The sequence below is a fragment of the Lathamus discolor genome, chromosome 3 (genome assembly GCF_037157495.1).
Source record: "Lathamus discolor isolate bLatDis1 chromosome 3, bLatDis1.hap1, whole genome shotgun sequence".
In the NCBI taxonomy this organism is placed as follows: Eukaryota; Metazoa; Chordata; class Aves; order Psittaciformes; family Psittacidae; genus Lathamus; species Lathamus discolor.
In genome coordinates this window covers 9,571,396-9,583,398 of record NC_088886.1, presented here as the reverse complement: position 1 = coordinate 9,583,398, position 12,003 = coordinate 9,571,396, and the positions used below count along the sequence as shown (strand labels likewise).

At 36.3% G+C, this 12,003-nt stretch overlaps 1 protein-coding gene across 5 annotated transcripts in view; it reads right to left on the bottom strand.

The window, feature by feature from the left end:
• Positions 1–12,003, bottom strand: part of SPATA6 (spermatogenesis associated 6) — a 57,661-nt gene that overhangs the window by 27,268 nt on the left and 18,390 nt on the right. For all 5 annotated transcript variants that reach the window (XR_010611405.1, XM_065673391.1, XM_065673389.1 and 2 more), the window contains 3 exons: positions 10,580–10,667; positions 9,070–9,110; positions 7,160–7,335 (listed from right to left, as the gene is read on the bottom strand). Coding sequence is in view for 4 of the 5 variants with exons in the window: in XM_065673391.1 (XP_065529463.1) it covers positions 7,160–7,335; positions 9,070–9,110; positions 10,580–10,667 (305 nt within the window). In the remaining variant the exon portion in view is untranslated. The remainder of the gene's footprint in view (positions 1–7,159; positions 7,336–9,069; positions 9,111–10,579; positions 10,668–12,003) is intronic.

The following is a 12,003-nucleotide window of genomic DNA, read 5'->3' as shown; positions in this document are numbered from 1 at the left end:
AAAGATCTCACATAACTTTTTCTAAGAGAAAGCAAAATGGTTAGTGAATTTTATTAGTGGGGGAAAGCATTGCCTTTAAAGAAATAAAAGTCTAAGTCCCTTAAGCAGGCAGGAACATTCATTTCCCTAACACAGTCAAACCCAGTTTGATGTACTGCATTATAATGCATGTGCTCTATCACTGGTGGTGGTTCGAAAGAAAACCCCATCCTTTTTTTCTTCTTTTTATAAAGAAGAGAGGTAAACGAAAGGGACGGAGAGGTAACCTGAAAGAGACTATCATCTTATGGCTTCCCATTAGCATTTCCAAACATTTACTAATATTAAAGAACCCCCAAAATGCATGTTTAAAAATCTGCATCCTAGATGCGGTAAGAGTGAGTCATTTCCCATTTGACAAATAAAAGATAGACCCATGAAGTCATGGCATTTTCTTTTATTTATACAGCAGCTGCTGCTGTTCTTCCAACATCCAGGTTGCTGCCACAGAGAAGTTGGAATAGATTGCCTTTGGGAAATAAATGTTATGAAGTTCATATGTAAGATTTCAGATCATTGTTATTAATCTTAAATTTACAAATATCCTTGGAGATAAATGTATTTACTTTTGGAAAAAAGAAAACCCACCTTGCTATTGTATTCATTTAAAAAATAGTGGCTATGTCTGCAGAAGAAGGAAAAGATTTAAGTACTTCATTCAAGAACTATTAAATTTCTTTCTTCGGGTGATTTTATGGATCAATCCACTAGTGTGCGCTGCGGTATAACAAACCTTAGGCACTCACACATCCCCCCCCAACTTCATTTACTCCCCGTAAATGAGGAACAAAAACGAAAATCAAAACCTGGAGCGTGATTAAAACAGTACCAGCTTCTTTTTAATTAGCTCTTCTAGTATTGTTATTGTCTAATTTAAGTAATAACTACAGAGTCTAATTCACATTTAAAGTCACAATGTTAATATTTACATCAACTAAAACTTAAGCTAAAATAAAATCATGCCTGAAATCTAGCAGCTCCACTCTGAAGTGAAACCTTTTCATGATACTCTAACTCTCCTATTGGAAATATTTTATAAAACAGGCTTTATAGCACAGCCTCTTAGAGTATAAATAAAGAGATTCTATTTGCCTAAAATCACCAATAACAAAGTTTTTAAAATGACTAGCTACTTATTTATGTGATTAAGGTGTCACTATCATATGGCAATGCTGAAAGGAAAGTAATTTCATTTCAATGACAGTTTGTCCTGATAAACAAAATAAACTTCTACAGCTGTATTCTTTGTCATACTTTCAATTTTCCTTGGGACTTGCAAACATTCTGCAGTTACATCAGTTTAAATTGTTTATTGATTCCAATAGATTGTATAAACACTTTGGAAATATAGCTCAGTGACCTAGAAAGAGCCAGATCAATCAGACAGCTTCTCAAGATTAATTTCAAAGATGTTGTGTCGAGTCCAATCGAGGAAACAGAACCATTTTCCCTGTAACGTGACTAAAGGCATTTATTTTCTTTTCTGAGATAAGGATTTTTTTTTAAGGTCATAGAGAAAATATCCACCTTGATAAAAATAAAACCCAAAGAAAACAAACAAACAAGGAAGCCAAGCAGACAGTCTAGATCCTCTGCTAAAGATTAAAGTTGTTTTCATGTATAATTTTATCCATTAAGATGAAATACTCCATTAGAAATACAAACAGGATACATCCCATTTACTGTAGTCAAACAGCAGCTTGAAAACTTGAGAGCTGTAATAAATAGGAATTTTCAAATGTCAGACAATCCAGCCATCCTCTTGCACATAGCCAAAATGTTAATATCACATTTCAGCAGGAGATACTAATACATTTCATATCAGTAGAATTAAAGCAGAAGCCTACTGCAGGATATTTGCAAAGCCTATCATGACCCCTTCCCCCACCATTACACCTTCTAGCCTGTGAATAACTCGGTGCATGTGGCCTCCATGAAGAATTCATCAGCTTCAAAGATACAGACTTCATGCTGAGCAAATACACATACAAGGACAAACTATCAGAGGACAGAAATCAATTAAGTCCTATAGTACCAGATTCTCAATTGGAAAGAGCACTACTGTAATTGGGGGAAAGAGTGAGAAAGAACTCTTAAAGCTAACTGTAACCTGAAGAAAACACAATCTGCAAGAACTTAAACATGGAAGAAGAGAGATTCTCGAGAAAGCCCAATATATTTTAATCTGAAATAGAAGAGAAACCTCACAGATTTTATATCTAAGTAGGCACTTACGCAGCATTCACTGTAAGTGGAGAAGTTGCTTTATTTCTCATTTAAGAGCATGTGAAGTGGTAATTCAGTACGATGAACTTGGTTCTCAGTGTATACTGGTCTGTATAGAGGCACAATAGAAAGCTTGGGCTACACTTAAGAGAGTTTTACTGGTCTACTTAGTAAAGGATGCAATTTTGTTTTGCTTTCTCTTAAAATGACTGACTGCTATAAACCTTAGTGTAGATGCCACACAGAAGTGGTTTAGAGACTATGTTGGTACATACCAGTTCTTGAATTGTAATGAAAATATGCCAACATAAAAATCCTTACATTCTCACGGTATTTGAAGTGGAAGAAGTAGGCTGGTTTCACAATACCAGAATACTACTATGAAGCTGAAACAATTACACACAGACAAGGCCTTAAATCAAAGCACAGAAGCCTAAATATTTGGAAGCAGAAGCTGACAGCTTAGCTGTATGCCTCTTCAGTAAGAAATGGGAAAAAAAAAAAAAAAGAGTAAACATTTCTCATCCTTTCTATATAGTTCCTCTTATTTTCACAAGCCCTGTCTACAGTTAGGCCTTCAAGCAGTAAAGATGCATTCAGTGTTGAGTTTTCACAACAGTAAAGGCTTTCTTTTCCCTTCTAAGTTTCAGATCTAGCCCTTAAAACTGTGACAGGATGAAGCACTCTCATGTAAAATGTGAAGCTTCTGAGATTTCAAGGCAGGCCAATATCCTAGCTGAGCAGTTGCTCCCAAAAAGGTTGAAGTTATGCTGGTACTAAATCATTAGTATGTCATAAATGGGCTGCACCTCCTTACTCTCTTTGGAAGCTTTTCCATTACTTTCTATCTTCTCTGAATTTATTAATTTATACACAAAACAGCTTTGACAGCAATCAATTTCGAATTTACTTACCACTGCAGCAAAATCAACCAATGAAGATAACAAATCGTGCAGATGTTGCTCAAAAATACGAAACAAGGCTTAGGTATTGCTCAGTTTTGCAAACTATAGTATGAAATAACTGATCTTCAAGTGCTGATTCCAGAAGTTAACTTAAAGAATGCAAAATAAGTAAACTTCCCCAAAGAGGTGAGAGTGATAAACCCAAAGGATTCAAGAACAACCTCACTACCAAACTAAATTCAAAATAAAATCGGATATGATTACTTATAAATGACTAGAGACAGACAGGAAACCAAGTTGCAGCCTCTTCCTATAGCAAGCCTTTTTTCCCAAGAATGCTAATTTTTTCAGTGTTCTATTTGTAGTGGAAACTTGTCAGAACTTAAACGTATACTTTCATAGAAGTAAACTCTGTCTTAGGATATATGCCACAATCAAAAATACCAGGTGAACTACCTGTGTCTGGATTTTGCTCTGTGACAAAATTAGTACCCTAGATCCTGGGGTGACACATTTCCAAATCATTGAAGCCAAAGCTTCTGAAAACTGGAGTTTTCAAGGCCTTCATGTAGGATCTAGTATTTTATTAATATTTAACTATTAGGATCTATCATTATATCTATCATCAGTAACATCTAACAATGTTGGTATTTCCCTAGCACTTGGAAAAAGATAATATAAAAAGATGGTAGTAAAACAATAGAGGAATATTACAGAAGAGCATCTGATCCTGACAGTTAACCTCTGTCTTACTTCAAAGAGAACTTAGATTTCTGTTAAATTTTATAGTGGGTAAGATCACATATCTGAAGTGTAACCAGGAGAATATAAAAAAAAAAAAAACATTGAGCTGTACTTCACTCTGGAAACAAAAGCAAAAGCCTGCCATTTCCAGAGTAAGAAAAAGAATCCTTTGATCCCAAATGCATAAGAAGTAGCTTTGCCTCTCAACATAACAGAAATGGTCAAATACTTCTATGATTGCTATAGTCTCTTCAGAAAAGGATTTTTCTTGTGCCAGCATGTAGCTCCATTCATAGGGCTTCTTGACCTTACAGAATCCATTTCACTATTTCTCCTTTTCTTTATGAAAGGTACTTTGCTCCAGGTTTCAGTGCTGCAAGGAAGGCTTAGCTTGTAAGTCCCCAGGAAAAATACCACCTTCTAGGAGCGCATGAGGATGTATATACACCATGGATTTTGCTTTCCTGGAGCAGCACTGAGAGAATATAGTACTAATGCTCTTTTGCAAAGCATGCAGGATACCTAGCTATACACAAAAGGATACATATGTATGCACAAACAACCAGACCATGGGGACAAGTCAACTGCATTGATACACTGCTGGCCACACACCATGGGCAGGAACTGAAGAGTGTGTATGTACCACTGGTCTGCACAGCAGCTAGAATTAAAGTGGGAATTGGAATTGTACAGCCATGCTCTACTGAGAGTCAGTTTGCAACACCAGCCAATGTTAGGTGACCTAAATAATGAAAAATGTAAAACTAAAATATTAAGAATAAATATTCAAAACTTCACTGCCCTGATTCAGCAGTAAATCTATTTACAGTTCTGCTTCTGGCTCAAACCCAGGGGAAAAGGGGAGAGGACTGTCCTTGTGGTCCCTCAAGCAAAGGGACTGGAAACTGCTAGAAAGGATACAAAAGGGCTCAGAGGACCTTATGCAAGACCCCATTTTCTGTACCTTGGAAAAGTATTGCAGTGACTTCACAGTTACTCAGTAGCTGGCTCTGGCAAATACTCCCAAGAAGACATACATTCACTTCACACTACTCTTTTAAGAAAAAAAGAAGGGAAAAAGGGAACTAAAGGTCAAGGTGGGGAGTCAAGTTCCATACTCACTCTGGGTTAACTAGCATTAAAAATATAAGCCTGGATATGCTAAGCTCTTTGTCTTTGTAATTCAAAATAAAATTGAGGAAATAAACATCAAATACTGTGAGATAAGACTCTATATTCTTGCGAATAGAATATAGTTTAACACTGATGTACTTTCAGTACTACTGATTTTCTCTATATTTCTATGATCTGAACAACAGTGTTTGCATGCATTTCCAAACATTGACCTCTGCTCCATGTTTGTCATTCCAAGTATAACTCTCAGTATACAGTCAGCTAAAACTGTTCTCTCAGCAGCATGAAATAGAGATAAATTTTTTTGAGCCTATGCCCTGTACCTTCTCATTTTTATATTTTCCTGATGACAAAATTAAGTGCTTACATCTTTAACATAAAGAGTAACATAAAGAGATCTTATATCTCTAAAAAGCTGAGAACATTTGTTCTAATAAGAAGAAAAAACATAATTTCACAAGATCACAAATCTCTTCTGAAGAGGGGCTCATAAAGAGAAAAAGCAAGAACATTCAGACAAGTTCAAGATTAAGTGACAGATGACTAAATTACCATGCATGTAACAGCAGCTCACAACATACAAGACTTTTCTGCTATCAATATAAAGGACACTTCCAGCTTTAAATATAATGCATTTTAAAATGTACCCCCCCATCCCAAAAGAAGTCCAGCTGGAAAAAGGATTAAAGAAGTCCCCATTACAACATCTCTTCCCCAGACATGGGGAACTAATACACTGACATTATCAGAAGAGAGTGGGGAGGTAGACAAGATGACAAAGAAACCTCCTCCAAAACCCAGCTGCATCCTAATCTCTGTATAACAGTTCTCAAGAAATACTATTACACAGATCAACAAACAAGCAAGTTTTCAAGCAGAGGAAGATGTTAAAACACCAACTTGATCTTTATGAATATTAAAAATTCAATCCCCACCTGCCATCTGTCATTTTTCTTCTTAGAGAAAAAAATCTGAGACAATTTTTCTTTGGAAAAAAGCATTAGAGTGTGTGTAGGCTATAAAAGGCACCTTGTGAGCATTGACTAACTGAGGTACAACTGGTAACATGGGTGAAACAGTCTGGAACGAGTGTGAACTAGCCACTGAAGTACATCTCCAAGTAGGGCCTCGGAAAACACTTCAGCATTTAGGGCAGGACATCTGTTTGATCCTCAGCTTCTCCCAATTATTTTATGTATTTGCTTTTTCAGGTCCAGCTTGCATATAGATTTTTTGCTCCCAGAAAGCTATCTAGTTACTTGCTAAACTGAATGTACAGTAGAGGCATTGTGCACCAAATACACTCAGCAGGAGTTAGGGAATCCTGGCCTTGAAGGACTGGAGGAATTAAGCAAGAAAAAATCTGTTGCTTTTTGACATTTCTTTCATCTCACTCTCATGAGACTGAAGCTGTAAGACTTGCTCAAAATACTAACCCAGGGATTGAAATCCACTGAACTAAGGAATACTGGAAACTGTCTCCATCCCAACCCCACTGTGGTCAGTGGAGACTAGTAAAACTAATTTAAATATAGCAATTAATATATACATAACTCCTGCAGAGACCCACGCTTCAACTCAAACAAAACAAAATCTTAAGCTGTCAATAAATCAGAAAGATTGGAAAATAATATACTTACTAGATTAATGCTAGCCCAAGCATGTTACACACACTAGTCATGCATCTGACTACAGCATAACTGCAAGTATGTGCTTACAAAAGGTTTCCAGGTACCTCCCATTAAGCCTATTTGACATGTAGCTACAGTCACATTCCTGAGATTCTAATTGTCTGTGAAACAATGATTACTTAAGTATTCTCTTAGATGGACATTTGGCAGCCTGAAATCTAGAGCTTCATTATTTCAGAGAAGGTTAGCAGCAGAGATATCAAAGATCCTTTTCATTGCTGTATTATTCATTAAGCAGAGAGGGGATGGCAAACACTGCACCTGAAGAGAAGTCAAACAACAATACAGTTGTTGGGGAAAGATTTTTCAGTCTCTTCAGCCTGCATACCTCCAAACACGCAAACTACAGTTATGCAAGCACTGTTATCATCTGCTCATGTTAGTAACTCCAGAATTTCACAAACAAAACTAGGACATTACCTTTCCCTTAGAGAGGATCGATTTAGCACAGAACTTAGAGAATGCTTTTGAAGTGCTGGAGATGCTGAATGCTCTAATGAACCAGCAGAATGGGACCGTCTGTTGCCTGGAGTTGAGATCACATCCTCATTGCAAACATCAGAGCTGCCAAAGTATTTTCCAGGAGGTGATTTTGCCTGTAAAAAACCCCACCAAACCTTGCTAAATTTCAATATGAATATCAAGATCCACACATTTCATATTCCTGTTTTTCAAACCAAAAGGCTAAAGATTGCACATACACGCAGCAGGAATATCTGCCTGCTGCAGAAAGAACAAGGACCCTCATTTCATAGAAACAGCCCTGGTCTAAATTAAATTAGCAAGTGTCAGAGGATTTTGCTGGTATCTTACACACCATCTTATGGCAAAGTCTACTGTAACAGCCCTTTTATCACCTTGTCTGATTGCACAGTTTAAAGGCTTACCCTTCCCAGAAATCTCACAGATTCAGAATGATGCCAGAGAGTTTAAAGAACACAAACCTTAGACTTCTCCTCGGTCTGATACCCCTTGTTCTTAGACTTTTTGTTCTCTCATGATCTGATGTTCCTCAAGGGAAAACTCAGGCCCATCTAATCATCTACTCACTCTTCATGACACTCATTACTCCTTTCATGATTCCCCTTAACATGTAACATACCACTAAAATGTCTCTGTGGGTTACCACCTTTTATCTGGCATGGGGACTTCTACAGGAGCTTTTTGCCAAATCTAAGGAAAACACACAAAACCCACAACAAAACCAGACCAATAGTAATCAGGTTATTCATAAGCTGTTTCCAGGCTGCTGGGTTATTTTCTCTCAGCTTTGGGAAACAGCTCCTTTTAAACAAAGCTGTATTATGTTTCTGGCAAGAAAGAGATACATTCTCTTCAGCCCTAATTTTATGAGAATCACAAGTGATTAGTGGTATCAAGAACATGATGACTTAACCTGCGGCTATCTGCATAAAATCTACTGCTCCTAAGATCTGCTTTCCCACTGGGGGAGAGCAGAGGGATGTGGGAAACAACATGACTTTAAAATAGCCATCTTAAAAAACCAAAACAAAAAATACATATTTAGTATATTTAGTAGAATTTCCCTGTTTTCTTTACAGTATCTCATTTACAGCCATGGAACAAGCTAGAAGTGGCACAATATATTAGAATTACATGGTAGGCAAAACTGCAATCCTTGGTAATAAAAGCTTAGAATCTGACAAAACTGCACTTAATATATGGCAAGGTTTATCCTTATAATTCACCTTCTTTCCTCCTCCCTGTTATCATCAGTTTTCCCAGCCATTAGGAAATCCAAAAGGGCATACATAATTAAATGCTTAAACCCATGATTCCTACAGTACTTTGGGAAGACAGGCAAAACCAACTAAATGAGGATGGAAAGAATAAAACCCACCAAAACCAAAGGAACCCTGACATCATTCTTTAGATCCATGCAATATACAAAGCAGCTAAGGTCTGAAAAAGGAAGGATATGAAATAACAGAACAGTGACTGCCCAGTTGCACAAGTGCTACCCTTCTATATAAATCTAGAGTGGAGTTTGCTTTCAGAAGGACTGCGAAGGCAAACTGCCTTTAAAAGCTCTTCTAGGCCTTGTCACAAGCCTTAATGCCAAGGAGAAGCAAGGCCTGTACCTACAAGCACAAATATAGAGTGTTAAGTTTAAATTTTCTACGTGTAAATAAGCTGTCAGCAGGCCTAAACTGGGTTAGATCAGATTTAACATTCCCCTTTTCTTGCTTTTGCTACTACAGTAGATAAAGTTTCAAAAATACCGATGCAAGAAAATATGCAAGACAATCCTTCTCACTCAGAGCTTCCCAAAAAACAGTGTGTAAACAGTAGTATTTCAGAGTACTCACTTTGGCTTCCCTGGGTCTGTAGCTGCCAAGAAGAGAAGAATCTGGAGAAAGAAAAAAGATGTATCCCAGAAAAAATTAAAAAAAAAAAAAAAAAAAATCCAAATGTCCCCAATTTTATGAAATTTTCTACAAAATAGCTTACCTCTCCTCCCAAACAATATTAAAGTTATTATTATTATTATTGTTGTTGTTGTTGTTATTATACCCTCTGAAATTCTAAACAGTCTCAGAATATTTCAGGAGATCACCTTCTTTGGCTGAAAACAATTCCCACATTTAATGGAATATAATATTTATAATAATTAACTTGTGTATGCAAGTGTCCTGGCATTTGTTAATCTATTAATTGCCTAAATCTGTATAAAATCAGGCTCCACCATTCCCAAAATTTCTCATGTACATTACAGTACTTTACTAATCTCTGGACAAGCTTCCTTATGACTGCTTTTCCCTCCTCTTATCATCTCTTAATTTCATCCTTCACAACTGATGCAACAAACATGAGTATGAAGCCCGTGGAAACATATGTGAGGAAACTATTAGGTCAATATTGGGTGATGTTTCACCTGAGAGACTAACATTAAGTTATATCTGCTTTCTTGATCATTTCTACCAGTCTGTAGTGACCTAAGCTCAAAGAGGTACATCTATGCTGTACCACAGTGTAAAGACACCCCCCTATAAGCTACCTGCACAAAAGCCAAAAGGAGTAAACTCTACTGTCAGTGTTAAGGTTTTTAATCCTAGGAATCTGTTTTGTTCAGACGTTACAGTTAAGCTTCAAGACACAAGCAGGTAACCAGTGAATTCTCTCGAGGCAGATTCAGTGTTACTAGAAAGAACAAATGCAAAATAACAAATTCACAATAATTTCCTACATAACAACTTGTAATTAGTGAGGAGGCACAATAAGAATGAGGCAGAGCACACATAATGAACAAATACTGATGAGACGTGAAATACTCACATTGCCAGACACAGGCAATAAAATCACGTTTTAGGGTACTTCTTTAAATTTTGGTCTGACACTTCTTATTAAACTCTCACTTACTGACACTAATGAATGATGAAGCAGATATTGGAGCACATCCTGGATGCTCATTAATAATGGTAAGTCACTGATCCACTACTCACAAATACTGCTGAAATAAATACTCATTTCTGAAGCAAAAAAGCCCTTAAACTTCAAAACGATCAATACTCCAAGCCTGATCAACACACCTACAGGCTGAGGTGCAGATTTGCTGCACTATCCAACTCATTAAAACAAGTGGTGTGAAACAGAGTCCTCACCTGGGCTTTGCTATTTTCTACTCCTACTTTCATACTACACAGGACTATGTTTCAAGTTTCATGAAGTAAAGTAGTACTCAAAACCACCTTTTGCACCAGTAGCTTATGCAGTATTCTTCCTATTCCTAGGAAGAAAGAACAGCTTTTTCTCCATTATAGACCAACATATCTGCAGATAACAAAAGCATTAATGAAATATATAGTAGAAAATACTGACCATGGTCTACCTTGTTCCAGACTTCTGCTGCACTTTCTCGTGTGTGACAACAGGTATGAAGTTTAGCACCAGGACTTGGTTGTTCAACCTGAAGCAAAGATACTGTTAAAATGATCAGTATCAGATGGACAAGTTCCTATTTTTTTGTTTTTGTTCATAAGATCACATCCAGTCCTGTCTGAAATATACTATTTTTATTTAAATACTATTTGAAACTGATTTTACTACACTTTGCTTACATTATATATATTATTAACATTACTGAGCATAGTGCTGGGAAGGTCTAGAAAGCTCTCAATATCATATTGTTCAAAGAAAAAAAAATGCAGTTAGTTTCTCTTTCATCTATTGTGTCTGCAGTTTTTGAATCAATTCTTGTATCTCATACTTAATCCAAACAGTTCAGATGTCACAAACTGAGATCTGAATTTCTTTCTAATTTAAAAAGTTACATTTAACATAATCTAATTTTAATCTTCATTTAAAACAAAATCTCCAGGCCAAAAGAGTCCTCAGCAGTAAAGCTGCCCTACAAGGAGCATTCTCAATCTAGAAAGGCCATGAAAGTCAGAATATGGTACATTAAGAGAAAAGCTTTTTCCTTTTTTGTACAAATATAACCAAGCAATTGAATCAATAATCAGTGTTTAAAGATGCTATAATTAAACTAAACTTCACCTATAGATCAAAAAACTGAAGAATTGATTAGAAGGAGATAAAAGTAAAATATCTGAGAGAGAAATAAAGAGAGATAAACAGTATGTTATGAATGATTAATGGTTTATTAAGGCTAATCTGAATTTCTGAAGGTACCCATATGTAGAACAAAACTTGGAAAAGAGTTCTGAAATTTGGCAAGATATTATTAATTCATTTGTACATAAACTAAAAAAAAAAACCCATAAATAAAGTGAGACGCAAACTAATTAAACACTAAATTCTCAATGGCTTTGACAAGAATTGTAGACAAATCATAATGTCATAGCAGAGAATCAGAACAATCCCATTTCTGGCCCTATACATTCAAATTGGTTTTCTAAAAAGAAAGGACTGTTGCAATGATATGTAATACTAAAAGGGGGAAAAACAAGTATGAGAATATCACCCTCCAAGAGGATGTGAAATCTGCCCCCTTCGTATTAAAGCACTTAAACACAGTTTCTTTAAATAAGTACCAGATTTCAGAGCAATTTTTCACTTACGGTTAACAAAGTCCTTATGCGGGTGCTAAAGTCAGTTTGATTATGAACCAAAGTGTTAGTGTTATGAGTCAAAGTGTTAGAGATGTAGCTCCGAGCAAAGGAAGTGTTTCAAAGATCACAGGATGCCAACATAAAAAAAGTTGAAAGAGAGGAAGTGCAAATGTTCAGAATGTGACTAGACACTCCTTCTTTAAAGTCTTATTCAGGAATTTTTAATACCAA